The 27,990-nt window shown below is 42.7% G+C and overlaps 1 protein-coding gene across 10 annotated transcripts in view; it reads left to right on the top strand.

The window, feature by feature from the left end:
- Positions 1-7,759: 7,759 nt before the first annotated feature.
- Positions 7,760-27,990, top strand: part of OSBPL6 (oxysterol binding protein like 6) — a 67,751-nt gene continuing 47,520 nt past the window's right edge. For 3 of the 10 annotated variants that reach the window (XM_081814099.1, XM_081814098.1, XM_081814097.1), the window contains exons 1-6: positions 7,768-8,159; positions 15,233-15,355; positions 17,932-17,985; positions 19,183-19,296; positions 19,431-19,601; positions 22,161-22,293. In XM_081814099.1, the coding sequence (XP_081670225.1) occupies positions 8,025-8,159; positions 15,233-15,355; positions 17,932-17,985; positions 19,183-19,296; positions 19,431-19,601; positions 22,161-22,293 (730 nt within the window). In that variant the 5' untranslated portion in view covers positions 7,768-8,024. Of the gene's footprint in view, positions 8,160-15,232; positions 15,356-17,931; positions 17,986-19,182; positions 19,297-19,430; positions 19,602-22,160; positions 22,294-27,990 lie in introns of all 10 variants that reach the window. The other 7 variants (XM_081814106.1, XM_081814100.1, XM_081814103.1 and 4 more) reach the window with 6 other exon arrangements.

Genomic DNA, 27,990 nt, shown 5'->3' with positions numbered 1-27,990 from the left:
TGTATACATATGTAGCTTTAAAATAGTATTTTGAATATAGTAAATATAAATGTCAGCCATTTTAATAACGAAATTGTAAACCCTAACTCCGTAAGTCAAAAATTTAAAATTAAATGAGTATGTAGGATATGCCATGTGGGAAACTTGGAGCAAGGTTTTAAAACCAGAGGTGCTAAGGCAGGAGCTGGGCCACCATTTCTCCTCTTAACTACCTGTATTTATCTCATGGCAATTTAATTTGTTTGTTCTTTCATTCAGCAAATATTTATGGGTACATAAAGGCAAATCATAGATATATCTGCTCTGCGTTCACACAGGTGATCAAAACAAATTAACTCTGCCGTAAATACACATACATAAATGTTAAATAGATACATACAGGATTTTTTTTTTTTTTTGCTTTTATTGTCAGTAAGATCATGTGAGTGATTGATTGTCATACTGAAAACGTTTGTTCTGGATCATTTGAAAAGCCTTGTAGAAAATTATAAATAATCTTGACTTTAGTGTTCTGTTCGAGTCACACATAAGTGCTATCTTGCCTTTTAAATTAACTCTGCATGTTTCAGAGCCTTTGCTATTGAGGTGACCTAGTATTTGTCCCTGTTATTTGCCATTTGTTTATAATTGCTGCAGTGAAGTATGATCCAAGTTGCTGGGGTTTTCAGTGATTTTGTTAGCGTGTTTGTGAGTTTTGAGAGTACAGGTAAGAAGCAAACCCACCAGTAAGTTCTGGTTCTAGTGCTCTTTGTAAGCAACCATGGGAATTAAAAAGCTGCTTATTCACATGCTTTTTACCACTTCATAGTCAGGATTGCTGAACTACTCTTGGCTGTCAATGGACCACTTGATGAAAAAAAAAAATCCTGATGGTATTTCTTATGATGCAGAATTTCCAACCGTAGGCCAGTTCCATGTGGGACCATGGCTGTTGGTTCTTAATAAGTTTCCTCTTTCTACGCAAAAGGAGTCAAGACTGTGAGGACTGCCACGTCTCCCTACAGAGCTTCCCAGGGATGCCGTGTGGAATTTTCCCAGCCACTATTTCTAACCTTTTCTACTTTCATTCATTTCCATGGCACTTATATGGAGATTTATGATTAATGCAATTCTGCCATCTTTCAGTGAAAGTAAGACAATTATTACTATAAAGAAAGTAGTAGAATTACTGTTTATTCAGGCGTGGCCTTCTGGCTTTGGTGATTTTAATATTTTACGCTATTCCAATAATAATAATAATTAATAATAATAATATTTCCTTGCGGGAGTTATTAAGAAGCCAGCGGCATGTCCACGTGCCTCTGCCACTGCTGTTCAGAAGGGTGCAGGATCTCTCGCTCTCTTCGGCTAGCACGCATCTCGGGCATCTGTCTGTGCTCACGTGGTCAGCTTCCTCAGTGAGTTCTGATGCTCTGGTCAGGAGGTGCTGCTGCCTGCCATTACTAGGCTGACCAGCTAACATGATGGTCATGTCGGGTATGGATCCTTCACTCGCAGATGTCCTACCCCGCCAGGGTGTTTGGATACCTCTTTCTGTGGCAGTAAAAATACTCAGGATTCCTAAAGATTTATTCTTAGATCACTTACCAGAGATGTCAGCTACCATTTATTAAATGCCCATGGTATGCCAGGCTAGCACTATTGTATACACTGGGTACCAGCTCTGTGACTTGCCATGTCTTCTAAGGTAGACATTGCCATCCCCATTTTATAGCTCAAGGACACTGAGGCTGAGAGAGGGTCCTGATTTGCCCAAGTCACATGGTAAATAGCAGCATAAGGGTTGGTATGCTCATCTGTGTGACTGCAAATTTATGTTCTTTTCTCTGCAGCCCCGAAGGAAAAGCTAGCTGGCTTGCTCATAGTTCTTGACTTGGAAATGAACCTTAAGGTTGCACCATATTTAAGAGTGCTCTAATCTTTTTTTTTTTTTAAGATTTTTTATTATTTATTCATTTGAGACACAGAGAGTGAGAGAGAGAGAGCATGAGCAGGGGGAGAGGCAGAGGGAGAGGGAGAAGCAGGCCTCCCACCAAGCAGGGAGCTCAATCCCAGGACCCCAGATCATGACCTGAGCCGAAGGCAGATGCTTAACCATCTGAGCCACCCAGGCGCCCAAGAGTGCTCTTATCGTTTTTTGTTTTGTTTTGTTTTACTCATTTCTGCCTCTGCTTCCACGAAAGGTTGTGGTTGAGGATGGCCTTTGATGTGTTCAGTTAGTCTTGAGGGAATACACTGCTTGAAATGGCTGCCGTTTTGCCATTTAATGTTTAATGTTGGCTTTAATTTCAGTAGAAGGCAGTGCTTAAAAGCTTGGATGCAAAGTAAAATCCCAATTCACATTCCAAATCCAACACTTACTGACCCTGTGTCATTAATTTAACCCCTCTGTGCCTCTCTCGGTTCAATCAGCTATAAAATAAATGTCATAGTCATCACTCCGAGGCTTTTTGTGAAAATGGAATGAAATAATCCATGTAAAGCCTAGAGACAGGGATGCAGAGAACACCAAACATCACCCTCCACCACCACCGTTCTCATCAGCACTATCACATGAAGGTTATGAGCATCACTGAAATAGTGTTTCTGTGTTAAAATTAGATGTAACTAGAAGAGACACAAGCCTCACAGCCAAAAACCTGAAGAAGAAAATACTTTAGAAGTTTATAAACTATTTTAGGTATTTTTCTTTGAAAATATTTTACATAATTCACAAATACCAAAATAGGTGTGATCATCAGATGAACAATTTCAGTGGCAGTAACGTTCAGAGAGCAGTGGGCCTGTTCTCCTTATCAGTGTCCTAAATTTGTATGAAAAATGAGTCTTTGCAGAAATTTGTAGCCACAGCCTCAAATAGTTACAGCAGTTCCTGTGTGTCTTTGAAATGCAATGAGAATAAAGACAGACCTCCCAAACTAGGAGACCCGTTCAGCAGATCTTGTGCGCTCGCATTTTGAGAATCACATTCCCCCTCCGTGGGAGTTGCATCAAATGAATTCTTACCAAATTAAAGAGCTGTAGTGACATGTGTGTCCTGGACTCCTGGCTTTACGCTAAATATGCATCCGTTCTCTCTGAGCAGGGGGAATAACGGGCAACTGAGTGCTGTCTCTGTGTGTTCTGAGTTCCTTAAAAAACTGACCATCTAGGTTCGTCACTGTCACAAATGTACCACTCTAGTGGGGGAGACTAATAATGGGGGACACTATGCCTATGTGGGGACCAGTGGTATATGGGAAGTCTCTGAAATCTCCTCCCAATTTTGCTGTGAACATAAAACTGCTCTAAAAAAAAGGCTTAGAGAAAAAACCAAAAAATACACTGACCTGAAAAGTTGTAATTTTAGTATTTGAAAGGAAACTTGATTTTAAAAGAATAATTTACAAGTTTATGTAATCCTTTATTTAACCTGCTTATATAATATGTAATAACACCTTGAAGATATTTGGCATGTTTCCACGTCACCGTGAAAGAATATGAAAATAGCCAGCTTGTGAAGAAAAATACACAAAAGTATAGCACTGATTATGATCGTAAAGGAAACCTTATGAAATGGATTCAGTTTTGTTACTGAAGATGTTGCCATGTTAGATTTGACCCAGCCGTTAGCTTTAAATCTACCAAACAAGAGCACTGTGGTTAATCTACTGGCTGTTTCACTTTTAAAAGTTAAGTTCTTTAAAATGTTTTCAAAAGCTCTATCCCATTGGAGCTGTGATTTTTTTTTTATAATTCCAGTATGAAGCTAGAAGGCAGTTTTATGCCTAATCGTGTCAAGGATTGTTAAGGGACCGGTCTCTATAAATTAATCAGAGCTCACTGAAAAACTCCAGAAATTTTTGGCTGGCCACAGTGTGCAGGGTCTTGTGCTAAGGGTGGGTTGGCAGTAGAAGAGGTGGGATAACAAGGTGAAGATGAGCTGCTCTCTACCTTCAAGGAGCACCCAATCTAACTAGAGTCCAAGACTGAGTATGGTGAAGTTTAAAAACTGTCTTCTTTTTATTTGCCAATATTGAAAATAGAACATTCAAGTATTTAGATGTTTCATTACAAATAATGAATGGGTGGCTCAGTCAGTTAAGTGTCCAACTCTTGGTTTTGGCTTAGGTCATGATCTCAGGGTTGTGAGTTCAAGCCCCGCATTGGGCTCTCAGCTGGGTGTGGAGCCTGCTTAAGATTCTCTCTCTGCCCCTGCCTCCCCCCTTAAAAAAGAACAAAAACAAATAAAACAATCAAAACAAATAATGAATGGTTATGTGTATGATTAAATAACCTCAGGGATATGCTTTTGGCTTTAAACTCCATGAGTGTGAAGGTAATTCTTAAGGTAGTGGGTTAATTTTTTAGGATTGGGTAATAAATAATTGGATAGACAGCGATAGGTTCTAATAATATACAAATGTAAGACTGCGCAAGTTTGCATGAGAGCTTTTGGCTTCTTCATTATCATTACAGAAGTTAAATGAAATAGCTTATTTTTTGAAGCTAGTGACAATAATAATGAGTATCACCTGGTAGTTTTATCAATTATGCTTTAATTTTTTAGTAAAATGTATACATACATTTGTGGTAAGAAAACATTTATTTACAATTTCTTAGTAAACTTTTTATAATTATCTGTGACTTGGCAAATCAATGTTTGGAGCTTGTATTTTTCACTCAGCTTGAATGTGTGCTGTATTGTACTATGTTTGAAATAAATGAACCTCTTTTCTTCTATAATAGAAACTTTTGTAAAACCAGGTAGAAAAAAAACTAACATTGTGTTATTTGTCACAGATACCGCAGGAGGTATTTTGTAGATTCTTCCTGGTTTGGTCACTAACCCTTCTGATTCACAAAATCCTAGCAACATTTTAAATATTCCCAGGTATCTATAGAGACAAAACTCATTTTTATCACGCTTTAAATATCCTTAATTGCTCTTCTATGTCTGTGGCTTGGTTTGGAAATTAGAGGATTTAGTTTCCTTCCTCTCGCTAAATTCCTGGGTTAATACTTTATTTCCCGCCTTATAGTTGCTAAGGTCAAGTTTCTTTCCAAGTTTTGCTTTTCTTACCATGTGTATTTGTTGGGGGCGGGGCCAGGGAGGCAACGTGTATGTGTTTTATTGCCCAACACACCTGCAAAGATGAGGGTAGAGGAGGGTCCTTAAAGAGAGAGGCTCGAGCCAAATATATTTCACTGGACAATTTAGAGTAAGTAAAATTGGTAACCAAAGGGAACCAGGGTTAAGACGCAGGTTTACAAAAATTGGTTCAGCCATGGGGCACCTGGGTGGCTCAGTCGTTGGGTGTCGGCCTTCGGCTCAGATCATGATCCCAGGACGCTGGGATCGAGCCCCGGGTCTGGCTCCGTGCTCCTCGGAAGGCCTGCTTCTCCCTCTCCCACTCCCCCTGCTTGTGTTCCGTATCTTGCTGTGTCTCTCTCTGTCAAATAAATAATAATAAAATCTTAAAAAAAAAAATTGGTTCAGCCTTATTGAGGTTTTGGTTTGTGGGTTACCTTTTGAGAGTTACTGCTCCAGAAGCTAGGGGTTGGAATGATGATTGGGAAGTTTGACCTTTCCTTTTCTATTTTTCTATGTTGTATTTGAATCTTTTATAATGAGCATATATTAGTTTTGTCATTTTAAAACATAAGAAAGAAGGGGCGCCTGGGTGGCTCAGTTGGTTAAGCAACTGCCTTCGGCTCAGGTCATGATCCTGGAGTCCCGGGATCGAGTCCCGCATCGGACTCCCTGCTCAGCGGGGAGTCTGCTTCTCCCTCTGATCCTCCCCCTCTCATGCTCTCTGTCTCCCATTCTCTCTCAGATAAATAAAAAAAAATAAAATAAAATAAAACATAAGAAAGAAAATGAAAGTTGGGAGGAGGGACGATTACCTCCCAGAAGAAGGTAATAATGTTTTTGTTTCAACAGCAATAAAATTCTCATTTTAGTTTCTAATTATATGATCTCAGAATACATCTAAATTTTAAATTTAGCTGATATGTTTCTAATAGGATCCTATCCAGAATACCAACATGAGCAAACAAATAATGCAAGTTCCCGGGCCTTTGTTCCCTTTTTGTCTGTTAAAGATCTGAGCACACACTACCAGTTTTTCCCTCCGTAAGATGCCTTTGCTTTTTTTTTTTTTAAGGTAAAATGAAAACAGTAGATAGAGTCTGACATATTTATTTGATAAAATATCATAGATATAAATGGCACAACATAATTCAGAATCCACTAACATTTATTTAATATCATTATCATATATCTCACTTAATGTTTACATTAAACTCATAAGGTAGCTCTTACTATTCTCTCCTTTTCCAGAAGACAAGGAAATAGATGCGGAGAGAAATTAAATAATAGCCCCAAACAAGTACTTAGTATGTGTCAGAACCCAAGTTCAGTTCTCGTTTCATCTGACTGTAGGCCAGTGGTTTACCTGATTTTGCTCATTTCTCATCCATTTCTCTCTCAGCAAATCTGATGATTCCTGCCCATCAATAGCAGTGTTCCTATCTGGGGTGAGAAGGTGGGAGATTTTCCCTGGGGGCCCATCAGAATCTATGTGTGGGATGATATGTGTAGTTTGGAAAAGATGCCAGAGATAATTCTACTTCCCTACCACCTGCCCCAAATGACATTTTCTGTATTACCCCACACTGTACCATGATGGTTTGATTTTAGTCAATACTGACTTTAGAATAAAACTTCTTTTGGCTTTTCTATTTAATAACTCTGTAAAAAGGGTTTTTTTTTTCCCCCAACAAATTTACCAGGCAGTTCATTTCATGGAATATTTCTGGGTTAGTGTATTTCCTTTTCCCAGAAATAAATCATGCATTATGTGGGGTAAGGAACTCTTTTTTTTTTTTTTCCTTTTTTTCATTCTTTTAAATCTAAATTCAATTAATTAACATATAGTATATTATTAGTTTCAGAGGTAGAGGTCAGTGACTCATCAACCTTATATAACACCCAGGGCTCATTATATCACACGCCCTCCTTAATGTCCATCACCCAGTTACCCCATCCCTCCCACCCCTCCTCCACTCCAGCAACCCTCAGTCTGTTTCCTGAGATTGAGAGTCTCTTATGGTTTGTCTTCCTCTCTGATTTAGTCTAACATTTTTTCCTCCCTGCCCCTATGCTCCTCTCTTTTGTTCCTTAAATTCCACATAGGAGTGAGATCATATGATAATTGTTTTTCTCTGTTGACTTATTTTGCTTAGCATAATACCCTCTAGTTCCATCCATGTTGTTACAAATGGCAAGATTTCATTTTTTTTATGGCTGAGTAATACTCCATTGTGTGTGTGTGTGTGTGTGTATATGTGTATATATATGTACACACACACACACACGTGTGTGTGTGTGTTCTGCATGAGTTGCTTGTTCATGTACTTTGCCTATTTTTCGGTCGGCATGTTATCTTACTGCTTTTTATAGTCTGTAAAACACATCCGCTGTTTATTGTATTTGATGAATTGTTTTCTTCTCTGTGTATTTAAAAGTTATTACAAAATATTACAATTATAATTATTTCGTAAGGGTTATAAGAAACTCTAGAGACTTAAGTGGTATTAAGGCTCTGGGCTTTTTGGATACAGACTTTCCTTTTTGTCTGTTGCCCTCTGCTTTTCCTATATTAAACAGAATCCTTTAAGGAAAGAACACACTTTATGGTATGGAATATATATGCTTGTACTCTTCATAGTTGAAAGATAAGCAAAAATTTGTATGTAAGGCTAATTGTCTGAGCGGTAGATGTGCATTCTCATAAAGGTATAAATATGTTGAGACATGCTCTGTGGTTTTTTAAATCTGTGTGATCTCTGACCTTTTCTCCGAGCTGAAACCAGTACAGCAGCAGCAAATGCCTAAGGGGGGAAAACCAAATCCTGTGCTGACATTTTTCTGACTGTTATTGCTGCCTTTGGTCTCCTCAGGAACTTGCCATGGTTAACATGGCTCACTGTTCTTACTGTGATTCGTGTGGTCTCACCCCCCAGGTCCATCCTCATGAAAAATGGGTTGTCTAATCCTGGGCTGTATTTCCATGTGTTTTCAGAGTATCCACGTACTGGAGAGGACTGCTTCCTCCAGCACCGAGCCCTCTGTCAGTCGGCAGTTGCTCGAACCAGAGCCGGTCCCCCTCTCCAAGGTCAGTGACGGGATGTGGTGCTTTCTCGGATGGCATGATGCCTGTTCGGGGGCCAGCGGAACTGTAAACAGGCCTTCCACCTGACTCCCCTGGGGTCGCTGTGATTCCTCTCGTAGGCCTGCGCTGCCACGTCTTTCCGCCTCCAGTATGTAGGCTTTCTCTGCCCGGGATAAGGGAGGAATAGATGAAAGTATATTTTGCTGGGAATTGCAGGACTACAAAGATCCAAAATACTCTTTTGGTTTAGAGGAAGAGAAACCATTGTAATTCTCCTGTTGGAGACATGAGCTACTATTTCTACATCAAGCTAATACAAAAAAAAATCACTGGGTCCAGCAAAAAAATCACAATACTAACAATAGCAGCAACGGCCACCATGATTGCCTGTGCACTGTGTTCCAGGCACGGTGCCAGGTGCTTAAATACATGATCCCATTTAACAGAACCCTTGCTAACAGCTCCATGCGCTGTAGGTATCTATTACGTTTACAAATACGGAAACCGAGGGGCGCCTGGGTGGCTCAGTCATTAAGCGTCTGCCTTCGGCTCAGGTCATGATCCCAGAGTCCTGGGATCGAGCCCCACATCAGGCTCCCTGCTCGGCGGGAAGCCTGCTTCTCCCTCTCCCACTCCCCCTGCTTGTGCTCCTCTCTCAGTCAAATAAATAAAATCTTAAAAAAAAAAAAATACGGAAACCGAGAATTAAGAACTTGCTCAAAGTCTGAAAAAGCTGCTAAGTAGCAGGGCAGGGATTCAGACTTAGACTGTTTCAGTTCTACCCCACCTGCAGGTCCAATAGCACCTGCCTGGAGGGGTTGTTGGACATTCAGAGTCCCAGTCTTCCCCTCCCATCTGGCCTTCCTCACTCTGAGCTCCAAGGAGAACACTACAGACTACCCATGAAAACCTCTTCAGTTTAATGGAAACCAGCGTTTCTTCCCTTCAGCCTTCTCTTCCTTGGACTGGGGACACATCTAAATTCATTTATGTCTCAAATGCAAAAAATTATAAAGAAAAGTTGAGGAGATGCCATCCTACTCATCCCTACCCTTTGCTCGACTCCCTGCATTTTCAGCGGGCTGCCTCTCCTATGGAGAAACTCAGAAAATAGAATGCATGGGGATTTGGAATGCAAATATAAAAATAGCACTTTATTTCCCCCAAAAAGGCTTTGAAATATGTATCACTGATTCTTCCACTCTGCTTTTCCTATATTAAACAGAATCCTTTAAGGAAAGAACACACTTTATGGTATGGAATATATATGCTTGTACTCTTCATAGTTGAAAGATATTGCAAGCTGTAAAGTTTGTGTTATTGGACAGGAGTAGACTGCAAAACTAAGGAAAGGGGTTATCAAACTTAATAATGTAGAGAGAAAGAGAAAATAATCTGATTTCTATTTGAATGGCAAACAGAGAGAATGCCTACTTGGTAACTACAACTAGTAATCTCTTTGAAAACATCAGTTCTCTCTTACAAGCAGCTAGTGGAGAGAGAGGATAAATAAATACTGGGGCAGTGGAAGAGGCAGCTAACATTTCTTGAGCACCTACTTTGTCCCAGGCATTGCATCAGTACAGATATTCTCTCACATCAGCCTCCTCAATGAAGTGACTACTGATGTTCTTCTCACTTTACTGATAAGGAAAACTGAGACTTGGAGCATAAGTTAGTTGTCCAGAGTCAGACAGCCGGGAGGTGTGTGCCAGAGACCAGGATGGTGAGAGATACACGGTGAGAGGAGACCTCTAAGACTAACACACAGAAACAGAAAGGAGAGTTGCTGGTATTCAAAGCACAAATCAGGAGGAACTTCCTGGTTGTCGAACACGGGGAGGCCCTGGGGAATTGGCGCCCCTGCAGAGGGCACGGAAGCTCCACACCCTGTGCCCAGAGCTTGCCCTCTGCATCCTTTCCACCTGGCTATTCCCGAGTTATGTCCTTTTATGATAAACTGGCGATCTAGTAAGTACAAGAATAATAATAAAGAGCAAATGCACACAAGACTTGCTTTGGTTCCTCGTCTCCCACCAAGTGCATCTCTAGCGTCCTTGACATCTCACTTTCTACTCCAGCTACATGCGTCTGCACACAGTTCTCTGCCCTGGCCGTGCTCTTTCTCTCCTCCACGGCGGCATGTCTGTTCCTTCTGGAGTGCTCTCCTGCACCTAGCTAAAACTCCTACTCTCCTAAGTCGGGCCCACAGGAATCCTTCTGCAAATGCTGCTCCTCACCTCCCAGCCCCGACCCACCCTCCGCCCCAGCCTGTCCCTGTACTTGACATCTCTTACTTTATCTTACATTCTTTCTTACATCAGGTCCTCTAGAAGGAGGACTGGGCGTAGGGTGGTTGTGATTCATTGAGGGAGAGCCCTCAGGAGCAAGGATAAGAGCAGAGGTTAGGGCAGTGCGGTGCTGGCAAGAAGGAGTTTGGGCTAGAGTCCCCCCTTGAGCCTGCTCCCAGGGTGAGCCCCGGAGCATGAATTGTACCACAGAGTGGCTCTCACTCTGAGGCAGGGACTTTTTGTTCCTTCGGCTGTTTGTACTCTTGGGTCCTTCAGTAGGTGAGAGTCTTGAGGGAGGGAGAGGCTGAGGTGGGGATGCTGCAGCTGTGGAGGAGGGAGACCCGTGCGCAGGCGCGGAGGCCCCAGCTTCAGCAGGCAGCAGTTCACCGGGGAAGGAGGGAGCTTCTGCAGTGCTCAGGCAGCTGGGGCAAGGATCCACTGGCCTGATACGGGCGCCTGGGTCGGGCGCCAACAGCGTCCACCTCCCACTACTCCTCCGTGCTGTTACCCGCGTGGATCCTGCTAGAGGACTACTACTCTTGTGGTGGTTTTTGTACTAATAGATACCACATCTCTCGGGGCCTCCTGAAATCAGAGGATCCCATCCATTCCAGATACCATGGCATCTCACCATCTCTCAGTCCCTTTGAGAGAAGACGGACTTCTTGGGCACCAGTTGGTGGTGGAAGAACATTGTTTGAAGTACACAATGTCCTGACTCAGGATTTGTTGAAATTCTTTGTTCGGTGTTTTCACCTCCCGAAGCATGTTCCCAGACCGCCCCACCCCGCCCCCAGCATTCATGCATCTAGAGTATACCCTGGAGAAAGGAAATGTCTCAAATGAACAGACTGTTATCGGATTACTTTCTGTTTTTAGTTATTATTATTAGGTAAAAAGTGTATTTAAAATTTCTAGAACAGCAAAAATGTTTGTATATCTGACTCAAGTTCCAATATGATCACATTAGGGCTTTTGACTCTGTTTCTATTATAAGTAAACCAACGAAAATTAGAGACTTTTTTTTTTTTAAGATTTTATTTATTTATTTATTTGACAGAGAGAGACACAGCAAGAGAAGGAACACAAGCAGGGGGAGTAGGAGAGGGAGAAGCAGGCTTCCCGCGGAGCAGGGAGCCCGATGCGGGGCTCGATCCCAGGACCCTGGGACCATGACCTGAGCCGAAGGCAGACGCTTAACGACTGAGCCACCCAGGCGCCCTGAAAATTAGAGACTTTAAAACAGAAAATGAGTATCAGTTGAAATTACAAAAAAAGTTCTTCAGTTTTCAGAAAGTGACTTTAACTTTCTTAAGGTAGACCTAGTCTACTAAGCATAGAGGTGGGTCGTATTAAGCACTGAGATGGGCTGTGTTCATATCTTACACACCTTATTTATAACATCATCAGCATTTATAACTGAAATAGGGAGGATGTTGTTTGTTCTGGATTTACCTTGTTGCCTCTTTGTCAGTTTGACAGCTTATTTAACTGTTAAGAACTGTATTAGGATTCTTTTCAGTTTCTTTTGGCTTTAGTAACATTGGATCAGAGTAAATGGAGTTATTTGTTTGGAACTACTGCATTTATGTTTAAGAAATACATTTTAATTTTTCACCTTTTCTATCTTATCCCTTTTTTTCTTCCTCTGTTAGTTAAACTAAGAAAAAACTACTGTGATAGAAATCAGTAGCCATAGCGCCTCAGGAATAAGCTAGTATTGTGTCTGAGTTTAATTAGAAAAAAATCCCCAAAGCACTGTACTTATTATTAAATATTTCCATTTTTACAAGTTATCCAGGGTTTTCATATATATATATATATATATATATATACATATATAAATATACACACACACACACCACATCATATATATATATATCTCTCATAGGTACACAGGCACATCCTGTGTATACACACACACATCACTTATATATACACATCATATATACACACACAGAATAAATCAAAGATGAACACTAGCCTTCAAATAAGATCTAGCTGAAAATGAAAATGTTATTCTAGAGATGCTATCTATGGATAAGGCTACTAAAAATAGAAATGTCATTAAATACAGCTGCTATCTAAGAACAGAGAAAGCTCTAATGAATATATTTACACATATATGGAGAGTTATTCTTTTATTACTTGACTGTATCAAACTTTTAAAAAGTAAGTAAAAATCCATCATTTTTATGAAAATTTTAGTCCACTCTCCTGGTGGTAGTAGAACCTAGTGTTTTCTCTGATTATTCTAACATTCGTAAGCAATGCTTATTTGTTGAATTGTAGATCAATATTTTAAAATGGGAATATCAGAGCACCTCACTTTGTGCTCCAGACCATAATGCCACCAGTACTTATATTGTTCAAAAAATATGGTATACAGCCTGAAATTGTCTCAGCAGAAACATTTTTTTTTAAATTATTGTATTTAGGGGGGCCTGAGTGACTCAGTCTGTTAAGCATCCGACTCGTGAGTTTGGCTCAGGTCATGATCTCAGGGTCATGAGATCAAGCTTCGCATCGGGCTCTATGCATGGGCATGGAGCCTGCTTGGGATTCTCTCCATTTCCTTTTGCCTCTTCCCCCAACTCACGCTCGCTCTCTCTTAAAAAAAAAAAAAAAAATTACTGTATCTAATTAACAGTTTTGACCCGTTCAGTCACAGTTCCTGATAGTATTATCTTCAAATAGAAGATTACTTCTTGGGCTGTTTGTAAGGGGACACTTACAGATACTGTAAAGAGTTCTTAATGTTGGTAAATGGATACCAGTAGGTGTGTTTTTGTAAGGTAAATATCTCATTCACTGGGGACCCCTCCTCATGGATGACCAAGTAGACAAAGAAATGGCACTGGTCTCAGATTGGTTTTTCTTGTCCAGTGGGGGGCATTTAGAGTTGGATTTGGAAGGACAGAGGCACGATGTTGGCTGAGAGGGCTTTTTATAAGCCAGGAGTATCTCCTAGGCTTAGTGATGCTAGAATGAAGCAATGCTCGGCTGCATCTCCTAGAAACATAACTTACTGTGAAAAAACACACCCCCCTTGGGGCGCCTGGGTGGCTCAGTCGTTAAGCGGCTGCCTTTGGCTCAGGTCATGATCCCAGAGTCCTGCTCAGCGGGAAGCCTGCTTCTCCCTCTCCCACTCCCCCTGCTTGTGTTCGCTCTCTGGCTGTGTCTCTCTCTGTCAAATAAATAAATAAAATCTTTAAAAAAAAAAAAAAGAAAAAACACACCCCCGTTTATACGTACTTGACCTTAAAAGAGATGTGATTTGGCCATAGGGGGCAAGCAGCTCCTGGGATGGAAGGAGGGAAAAAGGAAAAGGGGAATGGAGGGTAAATACGTTAGCCTCTCCCTTCCAGTCCCCAGGGCCAGCATCAGTGACTGATCGTGGCACCTCTGCCTCTGGGCCTTGTCAGAGCCTCACGGTCCTTCAGCAGGCTCTGGGTGGCCGCCACCTAGACCTTTGCGCCAGCAAGTCCATCTGCCCTGAGGTGGACCCCATCAGCCATTACTCTTGAAGCCTCTGTTCCGTGATTGAAGGGCGGTTCCTGATAGAACGTATCTCTTCGGAAGGCAATTTCGCAAGCCCCTTTGGGCTGGGGCATTCTGCAGAGAGGCCTGCCCTCATCTGTGGAGCTGCATCCAGCTTTCTGAAGCTGAGCCAACAGAGCACTTACCCCGAGAGATTGTGCCTCCCTGCGCTGTGGGAGGGGTTGTAGCCGTTGTGCATGGGACGTGACCTTGTTGCTTCCGCCTCGCCTGCTTCATTGTGCCACATGCCCGAGCTCTAGAATATCAGTGTTGGTCAGGTCAGCCGTTACTTTGGAGCTGCACAGGTCCTTTAGGATCACCTGGTCCAGGGATTTGAAAACCTGGGATGTTGCTAGGGGCCAGGTATCTAACATGGAGGTGGGCCCACAGGGGACTGTGGCAAACTGAAGATTTCTGGGCACCCTTCCCTCAGGGCAGGCTCAGTGCTGCCAGATCTTACAGACTTTAACAAAACACTTGAAATTCAGATTTTTTTACATCTGAAATCTTCTGACTTTTAAATGTTGACAACTCATGAAAAAAATTAGACATCATAGACACACGGAACGTGTGTCTTCTTATAAAAGAAGAAACCATGATTTGGTCTGTTTTTAACAGAGGAGGGTGATCGTGTAGCCTCTAGGATCCATCCAGATTTCTGGCCTTGAAATCCCATGCTCTTTCTGTGGGCTCCCAAGGGTGTGTGTTTCTCGGGATATGTGTCTTCCAAAGCATGAACTGCTGGGTGTCGCGAGGCGAGCAGGGCATGTCCCGTGCGCTCTGAAACGCATGCAGCCCACAGCACTGCCTTTAGTCCAGTAGATGATGGACCACTCAGAACACTGCGGCCTTTCCATTTTACACAGAAGGCCAGGGCTCCGCACTAATTGAACATGTGTCACCAAAACAGCCTTCCTTTAAAACGTTCAAGTGCCGTGGTGCCCAGAGATGAACTGTCTGGAAAAATGCATTTTAAACCTTCCGAGTACATGCCATCAAAACTCCATTCTGCCCTGAAGTCCAGTGCCCAACCATCTCCGATGGACCTGTGTGCATCCAGGTCTACCTGGAAACTCATTTCACTTATCAGCACAACGCTGTGTCGAATGTTAGACTTTGCTCCAGAATGTGGTTCGTACTTCTGATGTGTCCAGTGTTGCTTCAAAAGCAGGTTCTACTTAAGAGTCCACTTTGTGTCATCAAACACTGAGAAACATGTGATTTGTTTTTCTTCTTTTCTCTCAGGAAGCTGACAGCTGGGAAATTATAGAAGGGCTGAAAATAGGCCAAACCAATGTCCAGAGACCAGACAAACACGAAGGCTTTATGCTGAAGAAAAGAAAATGGCCTTTAAAAGGCTGGCACAAGGTACCATTTTCATCGTGTTCATCTTCAGATCATCTTCGTCATGGAGAGGATCTTATTTGATGTCATTAGGTGGAAATCGAAGAGTAAGGTTGCATGTGTAAAACTAATTTTCACAGCCTTTTTTTTTTTTTAACCGTATGGGCTTCAACCTATTATACCTATTTAAGTCTGAGATCTGTAATATCTGTATGTAGGGAAACCATATTTTACATGATATTTAAAGCCCAGCTTGTACATGTTGTCTACTCTGCTTTTTTCATTTAAAAATAATATGAATATTAAAAAAATAATAACATGAATATGTGCTTATTAAATATTCTCTGAAATAAGATGTTTTTAAATGCCTGCATATGTTCTATTGTATGGATTTTTATTAGATGTTCCACCATTATTGAACCAATTCCCTATTGCTGGACATGGAAGATATGTCTGATTTTTTTACTATTATGATATTGTGATAAACATCCTCATACACAAATTTCTATTTAAGTGTTTGGGATAAAGTCTTGGAATTATTGTTACCAGTGCAAACTAAAGATGCAAAATTACTGATCTTGGAAGTCTGTTTACTGCCCTTGAAAGTATGTGATTTATTTTGCTCTCCCCTACCCCACATCCTTTCTCCATCTTCCAGTTTTAATTATGGAGAAAATATTTTGTACTACACTGTTACAATTACCGAAGTAAGGAGAATACTGTAATGCTAAGAAGGAGAAAATTGTCCTCCATTTTCAATGTAAGCCCTTCGATAGACCACCAGTACCTTCTCTGAAATCACTGGAAGAACAGGCTCATCTGCTTGACACATTTACCATTGGATTTCATCTCAGAGCAGATGGATCTGTTGGTGTCCAAATGGCTGGGTAGTGGCTGTCCAGTGGCCCAAAGCAGGGACATTATGGATTAGGATCCTTGGGAAATACATTTTTTGCAATTTAAGGGATATACTTAAAATTAATGGACAGGAAATGTTGCCCCACTCCCCTGTCTCTGAGGGTGAAATAAAAACAGGTCCAAGAGGCTTCTCACTAGTGTTCCTTCTCACTTGTCAGAGCATCCTCAGTCTCCCCTGAACCCCTAGTATTATCCCAATACTAGGAATTTCTTTCTACCCTTGTTCTTCCTTGGATTTTGGCCAATTGGCCATACTCCTTCCCAGAATCACCTTTTGCCTTTCATTCTGGCCTCACCACTTTGCACTTCCTCGAATCAGTGGCCTTGCTAATCTCTTCCTCTGTGATCACACAATAGATTATCCCTGCTAACATTCTTTGATAGGTAGAAATAGAAAAGTAGAAAAAAGAAGTCAAAGAAACCAATGTTCTATGAATCGCTAACTTTAATTTAGCATTCTCACATCCACATCTCAGCAAAACTGGCTGTGGTTCAACAGCCACTCTTTCTGGGCCATGCCTTTGAGCATTTTTCTATGTAAATAGTAGGAGGTTCTCACCTGCATTGCCTTTTCTCCCGGTCTCTAACATTATCAGGTATTTATTCAAGCATCAGCATATTTGATTGCCCAAGTCATGGGTGATTGAGCAATCAAGTGTTTCTCAACTATGGAGATGCTTTCTTTCAGTGCTTACTTGTTGCCCCTAGGACCTTTGTTGAAGGGGTTTTCATGGCCTTCTGTGCGTTCTGTGCAGAGTATACCCGAGCCTGACCACCTGCCACCGAGGCCGCTGAGTATTCCCGAATCACATAAAACCTTCCCAGCAGAGTAATTTTCCAGTAATAGAAAGACTTCTTGCATCTGTAGAGACTATAGGAGGGCATTAGACCCATTGTTCGATTGGGTCCTGAGGGCTGTTTGTTCCCATGTGAATTGCCCATGGAAAGGAAACCAGCAGAGGGTTCCTGAGTGTTTGTGAAGCAATGATGGCTAGATTCATTTGGACTGGACCAGGAGCATCTTGGAGGAGACAAAAACTGCCAAAACTCTCTCTTTTTTTTTTTTTCTCCTTTTTGCCCTTAAAGTAATTCAGAAACAATTTTTAATCTCTTTTACTAATGGTGAAATGTAAGCATTTTGCGAAATGGAGATGCAAGTATATTGCTAAAGCTCCTTCTTAAACTTCCCAGATAATTCATTATTCATAGGTAGAGTTCACTGACTCCTGTAACAGACTTGAGCATTTTCATGCATTTTCCATGGTATCCAGGGAAATGTAGGAGTTTACATTCAGGGTGAAAAAGTCCCTCTAGAGAAGCTCCTCACAGAATCACTGTGACCCCAACTGAGTTATTCTCATTTCTTGCTTTCAAAAACACCCCAGTGTGATTCATTCAGAAAGTCCTGGCTGTGGATACCAACCCCACTCCCTACAGGGAAAAGGATGGTGAAAGATTGCATTCCCATTGGATTGTGTGTAAAAGAACGCTAGTAGGCTGTTGAAATGGAATTCAAGCTCAGATTTCCTGACCATTTAACGTGACTGTTGATGACCAGGTGCACCGAATTCAAATACCTGAATACCGATTGCTAAATGCCAAGCGACGTTAGACGCACACTTGTGAATGTTTTATGTAATCCAAAATGCACACGGTAACTGGGGTTTGTTTGGTTCTTGCAGCGTTTTTTTGTCCTGGATAATGGAATGTTAAAGTATTCAAAGGCACCACTTGATGTAAGTAGCACGCAGGACATGTTTCAAAGATAGTTTTAAAGTGAGTAAACACCACTGTTGTGCAAGCCTTGTGACGTAGTTACCAGCTTTGTGCATTTGTGTGCATTTGTAAGATGTAACAAGCTACCAGACTTCCATGTTCCGGGCAAGGTGTGTTTTATGCTTATGCTCATGCTAGCATAAAAATCTCTAACTGGAGCATGAAGATTTCATTTAGCGATTGTGATGGATGTCGTTAAGAACAGAAGGTTAAACCTACAAGTGATACACTAATAAAATGACCCCTTCTGTCTTGAAGAGAAAACCCAAATAGACTTTTTTTCCTGCATCTCTCAATAAGCTATGCTTTCTGTGCTTTTTTTTTTTTGAGATTGAAAGCAACCTTTGTTCTTATCTGTATCCTTTTAAAACTTACGAACTTCATTTCTGTTTCATGCATCCTTTTCTCTTGGGAATCCTAACTCACTAACATCATTGCAAATTATTTTTCTTGAAGAAGTAGTTGTTTGCATGTAAAACTGGAAGATGCCACCTGCCTTGTCAGTGTGGCAGAGGGAAATAACTCAGGTTTCTGTTTTGTCCCCACCTCTTTCATCGAATCAGCGGTGTGTCCTTGATCAGACAAGGGCAAGCAGAGGAAGCACCGGTTACTCTGTGCTCTCAGTCCCCACTGCCCAGCTTGGCCTCAGCAGCTGGCTTCTGGCTGATTACTTGGGGAATGTTCTGGGTTGTGGGTCAAAGATTGACCGTGGTTATTTTAGGAACCACTAAACATATCTTTTTTTGGGATATAAGCTGTGCAATCTAGAATTATGAAGGTTAGCATTATAAATTATGCCAGAAACAGGACTAAGAAACAAATAGTCTTGGGGCACCTGGCTGGCTCAGTTGGTAGGGCAAGTGGCTCTTGATCTTGGGGTCGTGAGTTCAAGCCCCACATTGGGTGTAAAGATTCCTAAAAACAAGTAAACTTAAAAAAAAAAAAGAAATGAATAGTCTTATTTATTGAAATTGGTGGGAAGTCACAGCAAATTCAGCTGTCCTCAGATTAAGGACCTTAATCATATTCTCTTTGTAAAGGAGGTGTGGTAGTCCATCTCCCATAGATAAAGTAAAGATTACATTACACTCACTTCAGTACAGAAACACAGAAAATCCTATATCCTTCTAGCCTATTTACTAGTCTTCTGACTTCAGATTCAAAAGGGGAAGGTCCATGGAAGCATCGATGTCGGACTCTCGGTCATGTCAATTAAAAAGAAAGCTCGGAGAATAGACCTTGACACAGAAGAGCACATCTATCATTTGAAGGTAAAGTCATTTTTCAGTAGTTTGAGAATAGAGAACAGTTTCTCTGCCACTATCAGGGGAATTCACTTGCCTGTGTCAGTGGTAAACCAGAGATGGGTTTCACCCTTAGGATCTCCTCTTGTTTTTTGTTTTAGGTGAAATCCCAGGACTGGTTTGATGCATGGGTCTCCAAACTGCGTCATCATCGATTATATCGGCAGAATGAAATTGTCAGGTCACCAAGAGATGCTAGTTTTCACATATTTCCTTCAACCTCCACAGCTGAATCCTCACCAGCTGCTAACGTTTCTGTTGTGGATGGAAAGGTATGACTTTGTTATATGAAAATCAGCCCAGAAATTGCTTGGGAGGGTATGCTTTCAAGACAGTAGTGACATTGGGCATCAGAGTTAATCACAAGTATAGATTAGGTAGAAATGTGGATCACCAAGAGAATTAACAGTTACTTTTCCTTCCTATGAATGGACTACATCCTAATTTTATATGACTTTGTAGGGATATTAGGATGTAGAGTGAACATTTGGCTAAGCAGCACCTAGAAATTGGTATCTTCCTGGGTCGTAATAATAAGACCACAAAGTTTTAAAAATGCAGTCAAATGCTCTACCCCTGAGCTATACCCCCGAGACCACAAAGTTTTAAAAATGAACTTGCTTCCTTGCCTTGAACTATAATATATACATGACCCAGAGAGAGACCATTGAATTTCCCCATGAAGTTAAGGTAAATTGGCTAGAGAATGTGACCATAATATACATAGTAGACCATTTAAATGACTAGGCACTGTGTTAAGCATTTGACATTCACTCATCTCTAATCTTTAATAGAGCCCAAGCTCAGAGATAGTAAAAAAAAAAAAAAAAAAAAAAATGTTTTCAGAAGTGACATGGCCATTAAACAGCCAAGCCAGAATCTGAATCCTCATCTCTCTGTTTCCAAAATCCATGCCCTTCCCATTATACCAAGTCCCAGATTAAGGGAGGCTGAAGTTGTTCTTTGGGCTGTATTAAGAGTTCATCTTTTTATGCGGCTAAAAAGCTAGAGGTGTTGCCTGTTAAAAACCAAGGTGAAGACAAGAGGCAGGGGGACTGTTGTTTCAGTAATTAAGTTTTCCAAACCATAGCCACATTGCGGTGCCCAGGGGTGTTCCCCAAGCTCCCACTTGGCACCTGACACACTGAGAACACAGACATCTGTGAATAACTGGCTGCCATCAGGAGATGGGTTTAAGAACCTTTTGGTGAAGATTCTGCTTATCTCTGTTTTCTTACTTAGGGATATGTATATTTCCAAGTTTCCTTAGCATAATATTGAAAAACCTCATGGAATCTGCAAGATAAGTCAAATCAGATTAAATTAAATACTACTGTATTTACTATTTAGTATTTCAATGGAAGTTACTTAAGTAGTTTTTGTTAAATCCCATTAATTGTATTTTGCAAGGCTCTCAAACCTTATTTCATTCTGGTTATAGCCTTGCCAAGGATTGTTCAACCAACGTCCTCCTCCTAGGAACAGGGTATTGGTTTAGCCCTAATACTAACCAGTTCTGAAGTGAAAAAGGAGGAACCAGGAGGTCAGAGGGTAGGAAATAGGGCACTTACTGAGGGACCCAACACAAGATGACTAAGATCGTCCTCTGGTTTCTCTGGGCCCCCTGTGTTCTCGCCACAGAATAGAATGAATCCCAGGATTCATCCCAGCTAAATAAGAAATATATCCCAGATAGATATTTTAAAAATAGGAATGTTTCATCCTTTGGTTCTGCTTCTGCCTGCATCTTGGGCATAGACTATTGATAAAAGATACATTATTTTCATCCCTTGTGTTATTTATTAAATAACTTGGGTGATGGCCAAAGAGAATGGAGAACTGAAACCAATTCCTCCCCACTGTTTGCCTCGGAATAGGAAAGCCCTTCAACTCTGGTTTTCGTAGATCTATTGCTGTAGTTATGAATGACACACCTCTAAGATCAAACTTGGTGAAAGATTTCCATTACATTTCGCAAAATGCAATAAAGAGTGAAGAGAGCTTTTTATCCCTTGCGTTGCATTCTAAGTATGAAATTATGAGACTCCTGAATGCTAATTGGTTTGTGGCCTTGCATGGGTAATAAATAAGTCTGGGTTTGCTAAATATGTGTATCATTCGCTTCGTGATGATTTAGAATAGACACGATCAATTATAATTGAATATGAAAGCCAAATATGGAGTTTTAAAGTTGTTTCAGCTTTTTCAGAAGTAAGCTTCTGCTCTTTCAGCTAAGTGTTCACTGAACTCACTGCATTATCTCCTTACCTCCTGCAACTTTATTTCACATAAATTCCCTTTACTGGAAAGTCTGTCAGCTGTGGGTAATAATAATTTGCTGAGAATGCCTTTTTATATATTACAATTTTTAATATGCATTTAAAGCATTGCAAGGTTGCTTGATGGTGGGTAACGTATTTAGGAATCACATGTGGCTGACGGGACCTTGAGCTGACAGTAAGGGAACAGAGAGCTTTTGGGAAGGAAAGGCCTTCAATCATGAGTTAAAAGTAGCATAAGGACCCTATGTCAGATACAACCCACTGAGCAACTTGAACCCCTTGAGCTGGCAGGCCCTTAAGAGTATGAGCTATCCCATACTTAAGTGTTGTCCCCTTCCTTACATGGTGGAGATAGCCACTTAATGAGTGTTACTCTTTATGAACTTGGGCTTTGCTGAGCATGGACAAGTTTAGCCTAGAGGCTTCTTTTGTATTTCGAGTGTGCCCTTTCTTCCTCTCTTTTCTGATGTCACTTTTTAATAAAAATTTTAAAACTCACTTAAATATACTGTTTCTGCTCACCCGTACACTCCCCTTTGTTCATTGTAGGTGCCACCAAACAGCTTTCCGTGGCAGTCCCCTTTGCCGTGCAGCAACAGCCTCCCTGCAACCTGCACGACGGGCCAGAGCAAAGTGGCAGCCTGGTTACAGGACTCGGAAGAAATGGACAGGTGTGCCGAAGGTTAGTTCTCGCCCCCGCTGGGCTCCCAGGAGAAGCCGACGGACGAAACAGAAAGGAGAGCAGTGAATCGTGGCCGCTGCACCTCGCCCCCTCCAGCCTCCTCGAGCCTCCTCGAGCCTCCATCTTTCCTTCTTCTTACTGTTCCACACCAGACCCTGCCCCTTCCTGTGACCCCAGCTGCCTCCTACCTATGCCTTCTCCCGCACCCTTACCCCTGCTGCGGCTGCTTCCACCCTTCCCCTGCCCTGCACCCCCTTCTGCCCTGCCGGCTCACCTCACCACCTGCTCCCTTCTTTCTTCATGAGCCCCCCACTCCCCAGGCCCTGCGGGCGGGGGATCTCAAGGCCAAGCGCAGCCCCCAGAGCGCCCCCACCCTGGATCTCCACTGTTGCCGGGTCCCTTCTCCAGCTGCCTCTCCTGCTGCTACATCTTGCCCTTGAATAAGTGTGTTTCTCCTGACGGCCCACAATAAGCCGATCAATGATGTGGCACCTGCTCTCCACAGTTCCCTGTTACTGGTGTTGCACTCTGTGTCCGTTGTTAAATATTCTGAACTTAGACACAATGTCCTCACCCTGCCCTCGCTGAGCCTCTTACTCTCTAGAAACTTTGCTGCTCCCTCATAATTAGCCCGAGCATTTTGGTCCAAACGGCCACGGACCATGTCCATTCTAGGAGCTAGTTTTCCTTTGACCTTCAAAACTGAGAAAACAAGGATAGCATAGCAAGTATTTGATAATGCTACATTGATTTAATTTTTTAAGTTATTTTGTGAAGATATTGGGCCTAACTTATTTTTATTAAATTTTTTTTCCTTTATGAGATGATGGTGAAAGTAGATGTTAGAGTATTTTCTTATGTCCTTAGTTTAAAAAATTGAAATTGCGGGGCACCTAAGTGGCTCAGTCGGTTAAGTGTCTGCCTTCGGCTCAGGTCATGGTCCCGGGGTCCTGGGATCGAGTCCCACATCGGGCTCTCTGCTCAGCGGGGCAGTCTTCTTCTCCCTCTCCCTCTGCCCCTGCTTGTATGCTTCTCTCTCTCTCTCTCTCTCTCTCTCTCTCAAAGAAATAAAATTTTAATAAATAAATAAAAGAAACATTGAAATTGGGCAATACATGTTGATCCCAACCACAAAAAATATTTTTTTTTGCTCTGCATGTGCATGAACTCAAAGTCTACAGCATTTTGCTTAGTCCTTGCCACATCCCAAACTCAATCTTTGTGTGAAAATATGATTTTAAGAGGGATGTTCTATGCATAAATCTGCCATTCCATTAAAAGGGTTTTACTCTTGAACGTATTCACACAACATGCAGACATTCGAGTACGTGAACTTCAGGTTGGGGAAAGAAGCTGGGCCTCGCTTTCCTAAAATGCCACAGTTTCACCCTAGCAGCGGTCCTCGACAGTTCAGCCTGTCCTCTGACTTCTGCCGCCGTCCACACACCCGCGGCATGGAGCAGGTTTGGGACCACACACCGGGACAAAATCCATTCTTCTGACCCAAATGAAGAGACGTTGGCGCCCCTGGCTGGTGGGGGAGCGAGGGTGGCTTTTGTCTCCGTGTGCTTCAGACTACTCTGTGGCCCATCCTTTGTGCCTGCTGCTGTCCTGTGTCAGGGGTGCTCCTTCTTCTCCCCATCCTGACTGCTCTACCCGTGTCCTCTGTCCTGACTTCCCGTCTCCTTCAGCAGTTAGTGCAATAATTACCCCCTTCGCCCGGGGACAGCCTCTCTCTTTCATTCACTTCTGCCCCTAGACTCCAGCTTCTCTCCATAATTTGATGTTTGCCCTTTCTGCTCTATGAAAAAGGCATTCTTGGTAGCAAGGCACTGTCCGATTTCCACTCGGTCCTCAGACCTCATCCTCTGACCTGCCCTGGGGCCCCTTCTCGAATGAGACTTCTCCCTTAGGCCCCATGAAGTTTTCCTTTTTTCTCCAGCTGCTCCCCCGCTGTTTCATTGGATTCGCATCTGGTCGCCTTGGCTGTGGGGATGACCAAGCTTGAGTCTTCTGCCTTCGGCTTCCATAACAGTGACTGTAGTTGACTGTGTGCTCATAATGAGCCAGACATTGAACTGAGCGCTTTACATGTATGGTTCTCTGTAGATCTTCACAGGAGCACCAGACAGGATTATGAACCCTATTTTTAAAGACAGGCAGACCAATACTTAGGTCAAATAACTAGCTCATGTTACACAGCAAATACTTGGCAGAGCTGGAGGGCTAACCCAGGCCAACTAGATTCTAATGACTGTGCTCTGTGCTTCAGAGATGACAGGTGTGGTCGTAGTTCCAACTCAGAAAATCTCTGTTTGATGATACAGCAGTGATGGAGATGACGGGGCGGGCGGGGGCAGCGGCGGCTAATAGGCATCGGGCACTCTGCGACAGGAACTCTTGTGGGTGTCTCATATGCAGCGACTCATTCAGTCCTCTCAAAGCCATTTTACAGGTGAGAAAACTTAGGTACAGGGAAATCAACTTGCTCCGACCCAAGTTTACCCACTTGCAGCAGTGGACCTGGGGTTCAGGTGTGGGCAGTCTGGCTCCAGAGTATATGCCCCGTATTCCTCACAAAAAGACTGAAAGCTGTCTAAATCTCAGCTCCACGTGCAGCCTGGGCAGCCTCCCCACCGCCACTCCTTGCTGTTGGCCCTGTCGGTCTGTACTCTCTGGCGCGCCCCCTCCTCGGCCTGCCTGAAACCAGCCTGTCTCCTCCCTGAAGTGGCCCCAGCTGCGAAGTTTCCCTGTTTTTGTCACTGCTGCTGTCCTGACCACCCCTGAGACCTCAGAGGATCTTTGACTGCCGCCCCTCCCCAACGCTGTTGTTCATCTAGCCGCGACAGAGTTCTGTTATTTTTCCGAAAACACCCACACCCTCATCTGCCCTTCCTCTCAAGTGTCTGCCGCCCAATCAGACCCAGGCTCTGGTGGGTCAGCAGCCTCTGGCTGGCATTCTCATCCTCAGCCTCTTGCTCTGCTGCTCCATCTCTCACAGGCTCGTGGGGCCTTGCTGTTCTTGACCGTGTGGGCAGCTCTGGGCCAGCAATTAGCAGGACGCTGCACTCGGCCACCAGGCGTAGGCATCACTCCTCCCCACTTTGCAGATGAGGAAAGCAAAATGCGTGCAGGGTAAGGAATGTGCCCAGGATTGCACAGCCGCCCTGGGGGAGATGTTTGACTAACCCCAAAGCCAGCTCTTTGTCCACTGATATTTCCTTAAGTAGCTTTTATGCAAAATTCCCTTCACATGGTTCTCCGTGGGCTCTGCGGCTTTAGCCCAGACTACTTAGCCCGGTACTCAACATCCGCCTTTCAGCTTTTGGGCCCTACCTGCCCTTTCAACCTTGCTTTCCGTTGGCCCCACTGAACGTATTTGCTGTTTTCTGAACATCCTTGCGTATCCCCTTGTCTGTGCTTTCGCACAGGTGGTTCTTTCCCTCTCTGCCCTTCTCCACCTTTCTCTTTTGCTGAATCCTTTCCATCAATCCTCCAGACCCAGAAAAGATTTTACTCTCTCCTTTGAGTGTGCTCTGATGACTTCAAACCATGATAAGTCTATTTTCCAGACTCCCATGACCCTTTTCTTTGGTGTCTCCTGATCATTGTATAGAGAGTTCTCACTATTGAGGTTTGTATTTCAGGAGTTCATCATGTAGCATCTTCTTGAACTCATAGCATATCTGATTTATAGTTTTAATACCCAAGGTGGCGAACCATTCATAGATCTGAACTTACATCAGTCCAGATCTTCTCAAGTATGCAAGGGAATTGCTTGGCTCCCACGGAGACAAAATGTTAAATTAGTATTGTGTATGCCACTTTGAAGATGGATACATGATTGTTTAACATACAACATGTTTGCATTTTTTTTCCAGGATGTAAATTCCATGAATCTTACTTGGTTGTGATAATCCCTGTACTTAGAATTAACCTGGGTACACAGCATCTTCCATCAATGGTACCTAAATGAAATAATAAATGGATAACTTTGGATATACCCTAATTTATTTAACCATTCCACAGTTGGACAACTCATTTCTTTCTGGAACAAGATAGGGCATGATGGGAAAAAAAGTAAATTGTTAGATTTGTTTTTAACTGTTCACCATTCTGAACTATCTCAGCAGTTTTTCCTTTTTCTGCATCTCTAAAACTAGATTTCATCTTAATTTAAAGAAATTCTAGAGATTTCTTTTTTTTAAAGATCTTTTTGTTGCCTTTGGCAAGTCTTTAGAATCCTTATGTACATTTAGACACTTAGGCAGGCAGTGAAGTCCTGCCCAGGATTTCATCTCTTCCACGTTTCAAGCAATAGAAGTGGTGGGGACGGGTGTGGCTTGCTCCAAGGGAAGGTGATTACACATGGTACGGCCCATACTCACAGAGTTTCCTCATCTACCATCTCAGTTGCTACTCTAAGCTGGGAAGGGAAGAGAGGCATATCCTAATGTCACCAGGAAATGCAAAGTCAGTCCTTGTCTCCTGACTCTTAACTTTAGGTCTTTTGCTCTTGAACAAGTTCATTTACGATGTTCTCTTTCCATTCTGTTAGGAAAAGGGTGGATATTACTGTGACGGTTCGAAGCCTCGTTTCCAGATTGCTGTGCTACCTGCGTACACCATTTGTGTACGTTAGTCACACTTATTAGGAAGCATGAATGTAATAGGCACGAGATAGAAGGCTTGATGCATGGGTAATGTGAAATAATGTCCCTATTAGCGTGGTACTTATGACACAGTTTTGTTCTTTCAAATGCAAATTAAGGGGCATCTGCAAGGCTCTTGGGCTAAGTGGCTGACTCTTCATTTTGGCTCAGGTCATGATCTCAGAGGTCAGGTGTGGCGCCTGCTTAAGATTCTCTTTCCCCCTTTCCGCCTGCACCTCCCCTTCCCCCAATCATGCATGCGCCTGCTGTCTCTCTCTAAAATAATAATAATAATAATATGCAAATTAAAAGGTAGGCCCTTTCTAGCTAGCCCATGTCCCTCCTCCTCTTCCCTCTAACCCTCCTTCCTTCTTTGTACTACTTTCTTCCCTCCTAACTTTCCTTTCATCCTCTGTATTTTCTACCCTCCTGAGCCACTTGACTTTGTTTTCTTAGGGAAGAGGATGGGGACACCAGGGGATGGCCTCCCCTGAAGGTGGAGGGGGTGGTGGCAGGGCTGTCTTCATCAGTGCTCTCCTCCCACCTCCACTGGGTTCCTTTCTGAAGGAATGGCCACTGACGGCCAACAGTTCTTGGAAGAACAGCAGTAGCGCTTGAACAGCCCACCCGGACTCCATCCTGAGGCAGATGCTGTAGAGAAGAGGGGGGACCTGGATATGGCCTGGCCCTAAAATTGCTGCTACCCTGTTCTCCATAGAGCATGCAGTGATTGGCAGTCCTGGAACGACCCTTGTAGCAGTTCCTCCTCTGTTTTTATATCCCACGAAAAAGTCAAAAAGTCAAAAATCCCTGAGATGCAACTACCTATGTTATTTGGCCCAGCTTATCTTTAGCCATATTTAAAGATTGATTGATTGATTTGAGAGAGAGATAGCATGGTCAGGGGGAGGGGCAGAAGGAGAGGGAGAGAGAATCCAAAAGCAGACTCCCCGCTGAGCACGGAGCCTGACGTGGGGCTCGATCCCAGGTCCCTGAGATCATGACCTGAGCCAAAACCAAGAGTCGGCCCCACTTAACCAACTGA

Source organism: Leptonychotes weddellii, chromosome 3 (assembly GCF_054177405.1).
Source record: "Leptonychotes weddellii isolate Sample4059 chromosome 3, ASM5417740v2, whole genome shotgun sequence".
NCBI classification, from domain to species: Eukaryota; Metazoa; Chordata; class Mammalia; order Carnivora; family Phocidae; genus Leptonychotes; species Leptonychotes weddellii.
Note: the sequence above shows the minus strand (reverse complement) of the source record. Positions and strands in the feature narration are given on the sequence as shown.